Source organism: Mastacembelus armatus, chromosome 3 (genome assembly GCF_900324485.2).
Source record: "Mastacembelus armatus chromosome 3, fMasArm1.2, whole genome shotgun sequence".
Taxonomy (NCBI): domain Eukaryota; kingdom Metazoa; phylum Chordata; class Actinopteri; order Synbranchiformes; family Mastacembelidae; genus Mastacembelus; species Mastacembelus armatus.
In genome coordinates this window covers 9,050,119-9,066,549 of record NC_046635.1, presented here as the reverse complement: position 1 = coordinate 9,066,549, position 16,431 = coordinate 9,050,119, and the positions used below count along the sequence as shown (strand labels likewise).

General features: G+C 38.6%; 1 protein-coding gene across 1 annotated transcript in view; it reads left to right on the top strand.

Annotated features, from left to right (window-relative positions):
- The window catches only part of fam189a1 (family with sequence similarity 189 member A1), a 73,901-nt gene that overhangs the window by 31,895 nt on the left and 25,575 nt on the right, over positions 1–16,431 (top strand). Inside the window, exon 2 of the mRNA XM_026320278.1 lies at positions 2,878–2,934. Coding sequence (XP_026176063.1) covers positions 2,878–2,934 — 57 coding nt within the window. The remainder of the gene's footprint in view (positions 1–2,877; positions 2,935–16,431) is intronic.

Below are 16,431 nucleotides of genomic sequence, written 5' to 3'. Positions count from 1 at the left end.
TTACACATTGTGATGATTTGGCATATCTAATGTCATCCATCATCCCTTATCTGTGAGCTAGATAGATCTGCCCGTGGAGCTCCCGTTCCTCTTCGAAAGAACAGCATGAGTTGAGCTACCTTAAGTTGCATAATTATGAAACTTAAATCAACCTTGACTGTGTATTGTGCAGTACATTTGCTCACTGCTGCCAGGCACAGCACAGAGAAGAGAGAAGGAGATAACAGCATATCTTGTAGACTCATCGTCGCAGTGCCTGACACCAGTATGGAAAGGGTAAATGTTGCATTGCAGTGACACAAGCAAAACGTGAGCCGGTGTCTGCTGCACCCAGATGTAGTTTATCTTAGCAATAGGCAGAGCAGACACAGTAGAGACATAATTAGTACAGAGTGTGGAGACACAGTCCGTCTGATATAATGTCCACTCTTTGTGGTTGCAGGTTTCAGTTTCAGTGTTGTTTGGAAAAACAGAGCATATTCAAGTTGCCTGTTCTCAGGAGGCCAGAGGTGATGAATGCATTCTAATGAATTAACAGTAAATACAGCCTTTAATATACATTCAGAAATAATTTCATACTTCTGTTGGCACACTGGCTAGAATGGCTGCAGATTGTCTCTGGCAGTCAAAACAGAGCTGGATAGCAACATAACTGGGCATTATAAGCTTTAGTCTGGTACAGTCTGAGTATATCCACAGAGTTGTCTGCAAGTGTAAACTTATTAGAATCATGAAATTAAGTGAAAAAAACCAACATGGTTGGCTTCACAGCATTACTGAGGAACATAGAGATTTATCTTTTTCATTCATTTTTGTAATTAAAAGATTATTATAAGTAAGATTATTATAAATTATTATACCTTTATGATCACTAAGAAGTTAGTGTTATAGTGCGACATTTCAGAGAAAGATATACTAAATATGTATTCAGAGTTATATGTTTTGTGTGTGTGTGTTTTATAGTGTGTGGATGATAATAGTGTTCCTTGGCACAGCAGTACAAGTTAGTTTGATAAATTTATTGTTGATGAAAATATCACCAGCCTTATCCTTCAGTCCTGGTTTCTGTTTAGCTGGCTTCCTAATCCATTCTTGTGTGTATGTTTATACGTGTGTGTGTGCGTGTGTGTTCAAATGAAATATTCACATCCCATTTGCTGGGTCCTGTGGGTATCAAGGTGAGCGAAGAAGTGGAAGATTGACTGGAGAATGGAACAAGATGGAGAGGGAAATAGAAATGAACAAGGCTGGATAGATTGAAGCAAAAGTGAGTGTGTATGTGCTGAAATATGCTGTGACTGTGTGGGTGCAGAGCAGGAGCAAGAAATACAGAGATGGAGAGTGATACGGGGGAAGACGACAGATCTCAAAAAGAGAGAAGGTGGATCAAGGGAAGAAGGAGGAGAGCAAGGTGGGGAAAAGAGGGAGAGCATGTTGGTGTTTAATGGAGGGTGAAGAAAGGTGAAAGGCAGGGTGACCGTGGAGGAACAGAGCGCTGGAGGCAATGAGTGCTCTTTGTTCACACACATTACAATGATATGAATTCTTACCCACTGTAACAGGCACTGAAAAAATGCAACCAATAGGTGTTTCTTCAAATATCAATTTAATTTAGTCTGGCATCTCATTTAAAAAAAAAACATCTGAGATAGATTTGCAGCCTTACAAAACACAAACATACAGTGTTACATGTGTTACAGAGGCAGAATGACTTGGATTTTATTCAAACAGACAGATTGATAACAGATGGTAGTAATAAATATTAGAGGGAGGCACAGACCTCACAACAAGGTGGATCTAGATAGCTTGAATTGTTTCCTTTCAGCCAAAGCATTGAGCTTCAGGGTAACTGGTTCCAGGTAGATGGAGCACAAAACTCTAAAAGCAAATTAGTGCTAATGGAGAAACCTGGAGCAGCTATAAGATAAACTGATGAAATCAGTGGGGTAGTAACAGAAAATGTTACAACAAGTTTCTGTCACAATAGCATCAGTCCGTTACATTTTTAGTGCATTTTCCCTCATCACCTTTGCCTTGTGTGTACAGTAAGAGTAAAAAGCTTTAATCAGCCTACTATGATCTATGGTAATCTTAAATAAACGCTTATACCTAAAACCATCTTAGCCAAACCCGCCCTACAAAACATATCTGTCGATAATTTGAAGTAAATAAACAAAACCAGAATGTCTGTGATGCTCACACTGGACTCAATCTGTCTACTTTCACCAGCCTTTGCTGGCAGCAGCCAAGTGAAAGAGAAGTGAGTGCACAGTTTCCTGTATGGGGGATCAGGTTGTGTAAGGAATGAATCACACTTATAAGAAGTTGGGAACACATTAAAATATCTTTTTTAAATCCTAACCATCTGTGGGAAAAAAAAATTTGCACATTACAGTCCTAGAAAAGCTTGGTAATTTTCTGTCATTAACCGTCTCAAAATCCAGGATCACGTCGCTTCTTTGCTCCCAGCTTTGCTCCCAGCTATGGAGAAAGAATCTGTGGAAGAGCGAACAACAAGAGATTCACATCCACACTGTAACACGGGTGACAAATCAGATGACAGATGGGCACAGAATTGACAAACAAAAGCAACAACTCCCACCTGGTGTGCGTATTGCTCAAGTCACCATGTTTCAGATACAGTGTATTTACCAGAGAAAGGTAGTTTAGGTAGTTTTGGTCATCGTTTCCATTGATATTGATGACTCCAAAATAACTGCTTGAATCTGAAAACATGGCAGAGTTAAACAGATTTTAAAAAGACGACGGTGTAGTTTCCATACTCACAGATAGATCATCTATAGGAATGCACTCACATCTGTGTTTTTTTAGTATCATTCACCTCATAAAGCATCTGTTTTTGGTTTTCCCTGCCAGGTGCTCCTCTCTGGACTGATCGGAGTGGTGTCATGGAAGAGGCCGCTCTCTCTTGTGGTGAGTGTCCTCTGAGCATCCACACTCAGCTGCAGTTCTGATAACCCAAGAGGCAGACACATACAAGTACTCACATACAGGAGCAGATCCTTTGTTTCTTCCCTGATGGGATTGGCACATTTAGTATACTATACATACCACACAAGGGTACAAATGATTAAATTATGATAAATCTTAAGGCATCATATATGCCTATATATGAGATGCTCTATCCATAACAAACCATCAAACAACATGCAACTCAATTACTGCTAAGTTACCAATTAAAATATGAATTGCTTTTGAATATATGCTGCATCTCTAAACCCAAACAGTCCTCAAACTGTCACCTCAGCGTATTAACACAAAGTGACAAGGGTGCTGAAAATCCAAACCTTGTTTCTGATCACACTTGTGGTTTAGCAGCAGCAACTGTAACTGCCTGGGAATGTGGTTTCTAGGGCATGTTCAGGTTATGTTAAAATCTCTGGATCACAGCTCTAGTGTTGTACATTTTCACAGCTGACGACCTGGAAACTACAGGCTCAAAGTCAGAAGTCTTTGCAGTTCTACCTTTTCTTGTCTCTGCACAGATGAAAAATCATTCAAACACACATCCAGTAGCTTTACATTCTGGGTGTCATATACACAGCACTTCACAGTCTGAGATCGCAGGATCTCGGACGCATTTGTCAACGAGACACTTCGGACTTTAGGGGAAATCTGATTTTAGATAGAGGCAGCACAGAAACAGAGGTGGATACACACCATCTAACACGTGGCTTGGAGTGATTGTATAAAATACATGTGGTTGTAAAATTATTCTCTTAAGAGAAAAAAATCTCCCAAGAGACTACTTACCTTTACTTACTGTACCAATCAATAAACAAACGTAATCACCTGCATGCATCTTAGCAATAAATGGCTTTTGGAGGCAAGCCTTTATCTTACTTGCAATTTACCATGTTGCTGTTATTTTGCAAATATATATACTTCCATATATCTATCTGTGAATATTTTTCATTTATAAAGTCTTTGTGTAAATTCCTTAAGGTATCCAGGAACATCAAGATTGATTAACCCATCATTTAAATAATATAGTAATATGTAAACAGGGATAAAAATCTCAGAAATTAAAAGAACAGGAAAGTCTTTTGTAAATAATATGCCAGCAACGAGGAGATGCTGCACTGATGATTCACATGGTACAGTTGCATGAAAAGTGACTGTAAACAAAATCAGTAATTTATCATTTATGCTTTATTTTCATTTTTAATAAAACAACAATCACAACAAACATCATCATTTAGTTTAGAGGGTGTGTGCTCTCCTCTTTTTCTTAACTGCAGACATGCAAGGTCTACTTGAACATCTTTTAATGTTGAGAGCATGTTTAAGGTGTAAGAAATTTAATAAATATAAGTAAATGTGAAGGACTTTTGATAACTAACTGGGCAACATTTTCGATCAGTTCTGCTCCTGGTGTTTTTGCTTCACATGTGAATCGTAACATCATTCTCTGTTTTCAAAGTGTTCCAGGAAGCCATTTGTCTTCCACAATAGAGCCAAAAGGTCTTTATCAGGCTGTCACATTTTACATGTTGGAGCCCAAACTTCCATTACCTGCAGGTGTGATGATACATTGCATAACATAAATCCTCCTTTTTCGACTCCTTTGTACTTCAAAAAGACGCACAGATGCATTATGGTTTTCTTATGTCTGAGAATTATCTTTATCTACACAGCTTTCAGTCTTTCTGTCCTTTAAAGTAGTGATCTGGATTCCGGGCACAGCACAAACGACAAGCCTCTACCCGATTCTATTTCATGGTCTCTTAATGCCATAAATGATCTCATTTCATTTCTGCTGCTGTACCACATTATGTGTACCCCTCCTTTACCACTGTATATCACTTGCCTCGCTCCCTTTAGTTTTATCACCTTACTTCCCTACCACACATTCTCTCAGTAGCAGCATCCTCTCCCTTTACATTTCTCTTTTTCTTCACCTTTCCTCTTCCTTTGTGCAATGTTAGAGTTGAGAAATAGATGTGAAGCATTTTGGATCTTGAGGATAAAAGGAAATATCCCATCACTGAGGTGTGAGCAGAAATTGGTCACACATTGTACAGTGTAATGTCGTTAAATCCTCTTACCTATCTTTCCTTAAAAAGCATGACTAATTTACTGGGATAGTATGTGCCTGGTAGGATACAGGTATCAGGCTGTAGTGCCTGCTTCCTGTCATCGGAGGGTCTAAAAGGTAATATCTGATATGGTTTTTGTGACTGTTAAAGTAGCAGCTAATGTTCTGTCCTGACAGGCAAGCTTTTTCATTTCTGGCATGTACCCAGCGCTGACTGGCAGGTGACTAATACGCCGGCTGGATGCTTTAAGGCCTGGCAATGCTGCACCAACCCATCTGCCAACTGTGGGTGGTCATGCTCTGAATCGTGATTTGTGATAACTGGAGTTTCTCCAAAACGTTGAAGTGCATGTGTTAAAGACTTGGTTGTCTTTGCTGAATTGTTTGAGATTGGTCTGTTACTGTATACTGTACAATAGACAATACAAGGTCCAGGTGCTAATCATGTGATCTGCACAGGTTGGGATTTTACTCAGGGAAACAGTTTAGTGTTGAAAACTGTATCAAATGTATAATGGCAGGTTGTATTGTTATGGTGGGTCATGTGCAGGACTATTTCTGGCTGGGGGCAGTGACTTCCTGCAGTCTCTGCTGATTCATCAACTACCTCTAGACTCCAGCCCTTATGCCAAGTTAAGCCTGCACCCTGTCACGGGTTGGAAAGCCTGGTATAAGAGTATAAATCTTATCATTTAACTCTAGTAAAGACAACAACTAAGCATATTTCTATTTTGTGTCTTTCTGGTTCAGTGAAATTGTGATGGACATGTTTTGTAACTGATTTACCAGACTATGGGAAAGAAAAAAACAATTGTAACTACAACCCTAAAGCAAACACTATAAAAATAAACCCTGCCTTTAATTGCAATGATTCTTCAGTATTTTAAGACACTGTAAAATGTTGAGTCAGTCTGTATTGTAAGATCTTTGTACTGATGTAAGATCTTATACTGAAGTATTGGAGAGACGGATATGAGTTACAAATAGAAAAGGCATCACAGGGTATAGAGAGGAAGGCTTGTGCTACCTGTTTGGCTCTGACACATTACAGTCAAGTCAGTGCATGATGCTGACTTCACTGTAATGGAAGGTTGGAGACGGGGTGTTTTTTTTTTTGCCAGATTGTAAAAGCAGGTGCAGGATTGTGGAGATTGAAGATCTATGAAATATGAAATTCTGTCACCCCAATTTTGTCGTTGAAACTCCACATTACTTATTGACTTATTGATATGTTTTGGGCAGTGGAATGAGAAAACAAACGCTGTTCATGTCTTCCACCTTATTAGAGCAGAGGAAGATGCGACTACCTGCAGTCTGCTGCTGCCTGTGACTGTGATGGATTGTGTGTATAGAGAGAAAGAAAGACAGAGATGGAGTTAGAGAGCATTGTAGGAAACCAACAGTGTGATAGTCTGCACTATATGGTTTGTCTAAGGAAGCCTCAACTTTTGTTGTGTTTTTTTTTTTTTTTACTAGTTTATTTAAATAAAGTATATGCAGTACATACAGTGTACACACACACACACACACACATACACACACACAATGTCTGGACATAATTCTCTCTATATATTTAATGTACAATTAATTACATTCATATCTATGTAATTTATTCCAGTACTTACCAGAGCATCATCTCCATCACTTGTTGTACTGTTGTACAGTGTATTGAGTTGAATGAAAAGATCGATGCCACTTCAATGTCTGTGTGTTTAGAAGCTAAATTCAAGAGCAATTAGCTTAACTGAGCATTAAGACTGGATGTAGGGGAAGTGCCAAGCCTGGTTCTGTCTGCAGGTGAAAGAAACACTCACTAACACCTGTAAATTAGCTTAGAACATGTAACTCATTTAAGCAGAAATGTCAAAACTAAAGGTTGTGGGTTTTATGGGAGTTACATGTTTTTGTGCTATGAAATGTTAAACGTGGGATTGTCAGCAGCATCTTCCTATTCAATTGTGAGAATTTTAAAGGCACTATAGTACATACACTTTACTTTCAAATTAAACCGCTGTTAATGTAGTGCACTGTACAGTATAATATAATACAGCATTATCGAGTAGCTCTTGGCAAGGAGTACACATAAACCTAATTTTTGTATGGCTGATTCATTCATAAAAAGAAAGCATTGTTTATTTTGTACTGACCTGTTACTCGCACAGACAGATTTAAATAATAGAAAGGCAGAGCAGTTCTGAGGTGAAACAGTCACTGCACTTGTGAGGTGTCAGGCAGTAAGAGCATCTAACACGTGCAGCTACTTCATATGCATGTTTCCACAGAGAGAAAGTGCAAGCTGTCTTTAGTGAAAGAGTACAGGGCTGGTGCAGGGCTGTGTATCTGAATGACACACACTTCTTCCCTGTATCACTGATGCTGTTTGCATAGACTGAACGCTGGCAGAATTTCTGACTAGACAAATTCCTGGATGTTGTGGATTCTGTTGCTGTCACATTGCTGCTGTGCTTCACTCTTCCTGCAAATATAACAAAAATGCATTTTAAGCAGAACAGTTTATCCATGTTAGCAGTGCGAGACTGACGGTCATCCAACACTTTGGTAGTAAGCGACCACTGGATGGTTTGCTGTGATATTTGATAGTCATTCACGGTTTCCCGGGGATGAATCCAACATACTTTTATGATCCCCTGAGCTTTACTCCAGTGGTCTTGTCATTGTGCGCGTTCCAGGAGTTAGCATTGTCACAGCCACAGATTACAGTTAGAGGATGAGAGCAAAAAGATTGTTATACGGATATGTTATTCAATGCTATGAAACATTAAATAGGCCAGCTCACTAGAAATATATTTAGAAATATCTATTTTACTAGAGTTTTATTATCTAAATCTTCTTACTTTTGCAGTGAATTAAGATCAGACTTCAAATTAATGGCTCCTCTTGCTATCTGTTATAAATGCATTAATCAGCAGAGCTGCAAGGGTTTATCTCAAGGCCAGCAAGGATAAAGGCATCTCTGCCTTTCCTCATTGTTTTCAATGGAAATTAGCTGTTGTACATTCCTAAGAGTGCTTCAAGCTAAGCATATTTTCAGCTCCCTCACAACCCTTGACTCCTTGAGAATACTTCAATTATTGAAAACAGCCATGACCAACACTTCTTGAACAGACAACAGCTATAGTTACAACAGAGGCATCCTGTGGTCAGAGAGGGCAAACATTTCATCTCCACCTTAGTGGTGACTCTCTGACGCATGCATTAACCTTTAGAGTGACAGGTTAGACAAGGAGCATGTTTCTGGCCTGATCCAAGGGATATACTCATCCCACTGCTTCCTGCCTGTACAGGACTGAGCGACTAAAAACAATCATTCATGTCTGATCTGTAAAGATTAAGGCTTGCCATGTTCTGCCACTAACATATTTCTTCTGAAATCATGTTGTCTGTTTTTATTCTGTGGGATTTTTTAACACCCTGGGGCCAGTAAAAAAAAGTTAGTGTATAAAAATTCTAATACTTTAAGCAAATAAATAAGTAAATGGGCTAGACCTTAGCGCTTTAGTGTATGTGTGTGCCAATACTTTGAGCTATTAATATATATATAATGTAAATAAATGAAGGAAGAAGTAAGGAGAGAGATATAACCAGCCACTTCCTTGTTAATAACATGGCTATTTGAAAGTATATTATCTTTCACTATAATGATAACTAAATCTCTGAAATGTTTGCTGAAGCACAGTCATTTGAATAATATGTTTCTCCCATAATTCACAGCTAAGTCTGTCGCCGCCCTAATACCTCTGGGGTGTTTATCAGCTAACAGCTTATAGTCAACCCTGAGGCAAAGAGTTATACACACAGGCTAACAGGTTTGATTCAAGTGTGGGGCATCCCAAAATAGTGCCTGAACCTTTGAGCGGCACTAAAAGCTTGAGAATGAAACAGTGGTTTTGCAGAAACCAGTGGTGGATATAATTATGTTCTCAAGTACAATCTGAAATCCTGTATTTCAGGCACCTATTTGTGTCAGTTTTTTCATTTTGCATAGAAATGCAGAAAATGAATTAGTAATGTAATAATTGTAGCATTTATTTTATCCTAAAATAAACCCAATTGTCTGCATAGTGTTATGCCAAATAATGATTAAACCTGGGAAGATAAACTGGGACTTATTTGAAATACTCAACAGCAAGGTTTATGTTTTGCTTGGGAGTGTCTGTCATAAAATGACAGAAAAAAAATGTATTAAAATGAATTTAAAAATGGAGCCTACATATGGACTGAGATGGATGTGCATCAACTTGTACTGGATTAAATTCTAGATGATAATGGAGATAACTGACTGGCAGTGGAGACATATTTGGCATGTGTGAGCACTGCCAGGACATGCCGTCCACAACTTCCAGTATGGCTGAATTTGACAAATGTGTGTGTGTGTGCCTGTTGATTTTTAAATTGTACACAGAACAGAGTGTGTGTGATCTACAGCACAATTTCAGTGACTGATGGCTAAAGACTTCCTGTGGGATAAATCTATGTCCTGAGGAAATTTTCTAAGCACACCACCCTGCATCTATTTGTAACACACACACACACACACACACACACACACACACACACACACACACACACACTCAAAAAAAGTTTGGACACATCTTATTCAGTGTTTTTTAAGGTGTTTTTTTTTTCTCTTTTGGTTAATATAGTTTTCTACATTGTAGATCAATACTGAAGACAACAAAAACACTAAAACCTTAAAATGTTACATAGAAAGCCAGAAAGTACCAAAACAATACATTTCATATTTTAGATTCTCCTGTAACCACTGTTTGTCCTGATGGCAGCTTTTCACATTATTGGCGATATCTTTAGTTATGATGTTGTGTGTGGTGCTTTGCTGGTGACACTGTTGATGAATCCACAGCACACAGTAGTTTCGGTTGATACTTTTTTTTCTTACTAAATAAATTCCTATGTGTATTTTTCATTTTGATGTGCTCAGTATGTTCTACAGTGTTGAAAACAAAGAGAAAAAAGACCTTTTGACTAATACTGTGTATACCTTGTGTGCACTGCATGGTTGTGAGGGCAGCAGGTTCCCCTTTTTCAGACACCTAAACACCCATTGTCTCCCCATCTCCAAATATCTATCTAACGATGCACACAAATCACTAACAGCACAGACACATCATAACTGTACACTTTCCATTATGATCACATAACTACAGTAGGGCCAGAAGGACATTGGTGAAAGGTTTTATGAGGTGCTCTTTGTAGCAGCCTATGACCCTGACAGCCCATAAATATTATTGTAGTGCATGGAAGCACGAGGGGGGAGAGAAAGAGAAAGAGAAGAGGGAAGAGAGAGAACACTGACTGATTGCAAGAAGAAAACACATCTCTATGCTGGTGGAATGAAGATTTATAACCAAACACCACAATAACAACAAAAAAATCAGAAGTACACGGTTTATGGACAATATTTTTTAGTTAATGAAATGATTAAAAGGTTTCAGACCAATATAGGTGGAGACAGTGTGTCTGTCCAGCCCAGCCCAGTTTCGCCCTACAATAGTGGAAAATTTTTCATACAGACCTAAATGGACAAATTAATCCTCTAATTAGGAGTGAAATTAGTCCATTAGCAGCCTCTGTTCCTTGTTTATTTGTGTGTGTGTGTGTGTGTGTGTGTGTGTGTGTGTGTGTGTGTGTGTGTGTGAGGGTGTGTGTGTGTGTGTGTGTTTTCTGATTCTGCCTCAGCTATAAGTGGCCTAACTTATTGCTTTGGGCCCCTAGTTTATGAACCCACAATGACAGTGTTGGACTCCTCCTTAATCCTAAATCATTTCCGTCTCCTTTTTCTCTTTAATATAATATTTCAGTACTTGTCAAAATCTCCCAAACAAAATAATTGATGTAATAATAATAATAATTGATGTAAACAATCTATACACAAGGTAATGCCAGGAAGTTTTTTTATTTTTATTATTATTTTTTTTTTCAAAAAATGACTGAGGCTTGGATGTTTGTGATCATGAACATGGGACAGAAAGTGGTTTATGCGCCCACCACTATCACACCTTCTGATGTTAAGCCTTTATTCATGAATAGCTAATAAGAAATACAGAGCACAAGAGAAAGCTCAGGTTTTTGGTCTTTATTGGTTTGATTGTCTTTTGATCATAATGATCACACAGCAGATTCTTTCTAGTAGTGCTGCTGATTGTATGCTTTAAACATAAATGCAGAGGAGAATGAGCTGACTATACAGCTGTGTGAATCAGTTTGACGCTGCATGTCTATTTTTGGCACATGTAGAAGTGTGAATATCATATAAAGGTGATCATTAATGTGGTTGTTTTTTTTTTTTTCTTCTTTTTATTGTTCTCTCAACCTAAAACACTATGGTTCATGTCCAAACATTGCCCTTGAACAGTAGTAAATACTAAATCGCCTAAAATGCTAAGCTTCCTGTCAACACAGTACAGAAAGCAGCACCATCTGGCACACACACACACACACACACACACACACACACACACACACACACACACACACACACAAACAGTTAACAGTTTTCTGCCATACACATAAAAACAAGCAAACAAACAAGCTATTGTTTTCATACAGAACTGATTGTTTTGATTGTATTAATGTCATTATGTGTTTACCGATCTTCTGCACACAAGTTTTATATGTCAGGCTGATGAGCTGAGTTTTTGCAGAGCTTCAACACAGAACAAGACAATTACCAAACAGAGAGAATATGTTTCTGAAGAACAGCAGTGAAAAAGCACCATAAATCTGCCCCTGCACTCTCTTCTACTGCATTTACGGCCATTCCAGGCTTTATTTGTCTGTATAAATTAAAGTTTCAAGCTTGTTGTGTATTTCGTTTAAAATTTGCACTTCATTTTATTTATCCCTTGTCTTGAATAATTTCTGTTACAATTCTGTGTAAGCTGTGGCTCTTCGGGTCAAAATCTATATCAAATTGGGAGTAAAAGCAGCCCTTAAACAAGTTAGATAATGAGTCAGAGCATTAAGTTTTTTATGAGTAGCCTACAGAGAGGAAGAGAAATGAAAATATCCAGCTCCAGCAATAAGATAAACAGTTTTAAAATCCTGATGAAACTCTATTCTAATTATTAAAAATACAGACATAAAACAGAGCCTCTCAGAAAAATATATAATTTTGTTTAGATAAGGAAGATATTGTTTATTCAGTAGTGACTAGAACCAGGTGGGACATACTGTAGAAGATACTGAAAACAGACATAAGTACCATGCTTCTGCTCTTGAAGTGTTTCTCATGGAAGTGATAGATTTGTGCTTACACAGAGATCACTGCTTAACTTATACAACAAGATTGACTTTGTGGACTTTAACTTTGGCATAGTTTTGTTTATCTTTTGAAAAATAAAATATGCTGTATGAGCAGCAGTATTGAAGATTCAGTTGTACTGTACTACTACTGTAGTACTATGTACTACTAGATGTACAGTCAACTGCCACTGAATTACATTGATACTGGAGCAAACAAGATGATTCTCAGACAAGTATGAAAGATTTCCAATTCCTGCACCATTAATTGAACATTAGCTTAGTAATTCTCAAATCTTCCCTCATATTTTTATAACTATGCATATTACTCTCCACAGACTCGACAAACAGGCGTCTATTGGATAGAGAAGAAAAAAGAAGAAAGCTTTTTTTTCCTGTGTATTTTTATCCTTTTCAAAGTAAAACTCCCCCAAATGTTCAGATGTCACATTGGCAGTATACTATAGTAATAAAATCATAGCTGATGACAAGTTCACTAGAGTCACTCTGACCACAAGCACACACACAAAGGTGCTTTCAGCTACTGTTGAGCAGCACAAATTGGCTCCTCTCTACTCTTCCTCCTGTCACATTGGTGCCGATCTCTTTCTGCAGCAAATGGATAGAACTGTGTGTGACATTGCAGTGATTGTGTTTTGGGCAAATAGAAGCATTAGAGGCAGGGTCCACCAGTATATTCCACAGTTGACCGAACATCTAGTGCTCTGCGGTCACTTGTCAGGGACTCGAGATGTAATTGTGGTTTGCACACATTCATGTCAGCCATATTTCACAGCTGAGTGAGTTGATACTGCAGCATGACTATAGCCACCTCTCCACAGCCCTGGCAGGCCTGGCTTAAAGGTGCTGAAGACTGATCCAGTACCTGCCTGCCTGGCAGGGGAAACCACTGTGAACATACTTTTGACCTTTGATGTTTAGAGGAAGCACATGAATCAAGCGAGGGCTGGGACAATGGATTACTATTACAGAGGATGTGCATATCTTGCACACAGTTATGTGCAGTAGATGTCAATACTGACATCAGAAATAGCAGAAGAAAATATCAAACATCAGCAGATGCAGTATAATGCAGCCCCTCCACTACCAAAACCATTTTTCGCATGTGTGTAATTTAGTTTATGAAGCGGGGTTTTAGGGGTATTTTCATTGCTCCATGAAATTTTTTTTTAAGAGCTCCCTTCTCCGCTCAATAGAGTTGTAAAATGTCAACTAAATACAATTTTAAGACACTGAAGTAGCAGTTCTATTTTGAATAAGACAATTATACTGTAAATATTCTCATTCTGGCACATTCAGAGGAAACTGCAAAAGGTTCTGCTAATATATGTATATATATATATATATGTAAGGAGGTGAAGACTGCAAATGATCTTGTGTGGTGTTAAATATCTTCACTTTTGTGCACATAAACGTGTGCATGCACGATTCAAGCATGCAAGTCTGCATAAATTGTTGTGGATGTATGGTTGGCTGAGTCAGTGTTCAGGAGCACAAGCTACATTACACTGCAATTTTAGCAGGCTCAGTGGAACAATTAGTGTCAGGGCGTGGGCTTTCTCTCAAGGTGGATACATACATGAAGGAACATACTACATTTCTGCAACTCCGGGAAGGCAGCACACTGTGATTAGCATCAACGGTCTCTTTATCATTGACAGGAGAAAATGAAATCTGAAAGCTCAGAATGTGAATAAACATTAGAGCTGAGCTTTGTTTTTAATCTGCTGTGAATTGATTGCTTATGATGAATAAAGAAGAGCTCCCATAAGTAAAGTAGTCCAGCAAACCTATAAATAGTTCTGAAGAAATTGATTCTTTTGACAAGACAAGATGTACATTCATATCAGAGCAACTTCTCCTAAAATAGGAGAGGTCTTTTTTTTTTACTCTCTAAAACACGTTCTTATCCACAAAATATGTGGTCATATTGCTTAATTTATGAAGCCACTATCCAAACTTTTCTGATAAAGAACAATGTTTGGTTCCTTTATAGTCAACATCTTGAATTCTTTGAGAGTGCTGCAGCTAGGAGCAAAAACCCAGGGAATTCATGCAAGCACATCATTATTATTATTTTTTCCTTTTGAATTTCTCTTTTTTATTACTTTTTACTGATACTATTCAACAGTCTTCATTACGGTGCATCGGTGTTGCTCTTTTAATTCCAACTGGCTTCAAACTGCAGCATAGGAAGGAAGGCAAGGCTGTGTGCATCATTTTAGGGGCTCATTTGGTGCAGGGAAACAGCCTAAATGCTTCCGCTGCCGCCTGCCGCCCTGTGTAATTAGGGAGCTGTGCAAATGTAGACCCACAAAAACACAACACATACTGAGATTGTACATTGAGAGGCATAACACTAAGACTCACAGACACATGGCATGATGCACACAAAGAATTCATGCATACTGATATCAGATCAGCCTCTGTATTTGCAATTGTGTGTGTGTGCATCTTTTGCCTTCCTCTTCCTTAGAGGCCTGTTATTCTCTGACTTGACCCAGATGGAGAGGCTTTAAATGTGAGATGTAGCCTACTGCCAACTGAGATGGGCCCCACAGGACCACCTGTCAGGGGCTGCTAAAAGAAAACAGAGACAGGAAGTGTCTGTGTGTCTGTCAAACACACAGAAATATGAAAACAAAATGCATACATGTGCAAATCTGTGAGCTAAGGAAGCGTGATGAAGGTGGTGTTTTGGGGTGAAGAAGCGGTCTATAAAAAAAACAAATTTGCACAAATAATTGCACTACAAACAGAAGGAAAGCACTCAGACCACAGCTACATTCTCTGTAGGATTTAATGATTTTCTTGTTAAGAGTTTCTTTTGTGCTCTTTCAATTTTTTTTTTTTTTTTTTACAGGGCTTGCTGGGGACTGTAAGCAGGAGAAGCTGCTGAAATGAGAGATAGCCTGGTGCACTATATTATGATATGCTGTCTTTTTTTAACAAGCACTCATTGGATTCCAAGCACACCTGTAGACAGGAGCCTGTTTCTTTCATTTAAGGTGCACATCAACTAAATTAATATCAAAAAGTTAAGAAAGTAAACCTCTCTTTATCTCTTCAGCAATGTCGATCTTCTCATTATTTAGCCCTTAAAAGAGTCTCTTGTGTGGCTTTACAAATATTATTTTTATATACTGTTACATATGGGGCAGGGGCAGTCGTGGCCTAATGAACCCGAAAGTTGCGGGTTCGAGTCTCAGGACCGGCAGAAGTTGTCGGTGGGGCGGAGTGTACAGACAGCGCTCTATCCACTTTCAATACCACGGCTGAGGTGAGACCCTTGAGCAAGGCACCAGACCCCCAGTTGCTCCCCGGGCGCCGCAGCGATGGCTGCCCACTGTGCCGGGTGTGTGTTCACGGTGTGTGTGTTCACTACTGTGTGTGTGCACTTTGGGATGGGTTAAATGCAGAGCACAAATTCCGAGTATGGGTCACCATACTTGGCTACACAAGTCACTTTCACTTTCATATACCCCATGAGATTGTTGATAAATATCTTTTTAGAAAGTTAATTCCAGCCACAGATATGCAGTTGATGTGAAAATGCTGCATCTATGGAAGATGCAGTAAATATGGAACATTAAAAATGAACTCAACATGCAAATAGCAAGTTCCTATCCTCAAGTTTTACCAGCAAACTACCCCAGAACTGTCTGATTTGTATTTCAGGTAATTCCATTTATCCCCACCCATATCGCATTTTAAATCCTTCTTGGAAAATTAATAGTAACATGAGAAGGAGATTTATACTGAAATGCTGCTGCCCTGCTGTGATGTGGCTGTAAGTGCAGAGATAGTAGCTTTGGGTTTGTTTTGATAAATTTTCTTTGGTCCTCAGCCAAGAAAAAATATTTTCCCGTTGCTAGGCAACATGCTTTTGCATCTTTCCAGCATCCTTTGTTAAATCTTAAAGTTAATTTTGGCTCAGTGTGCATGTTTAGCTAAATGTGAGTTTATCTAACACCAATTCTGATTCCAAAAATGTAGCAGCCTAGTGAATTATTACCAGAAACGCACAGTTCAAATGAAAAACCATTTTGTCTGCAGAATGAAATGGGCCA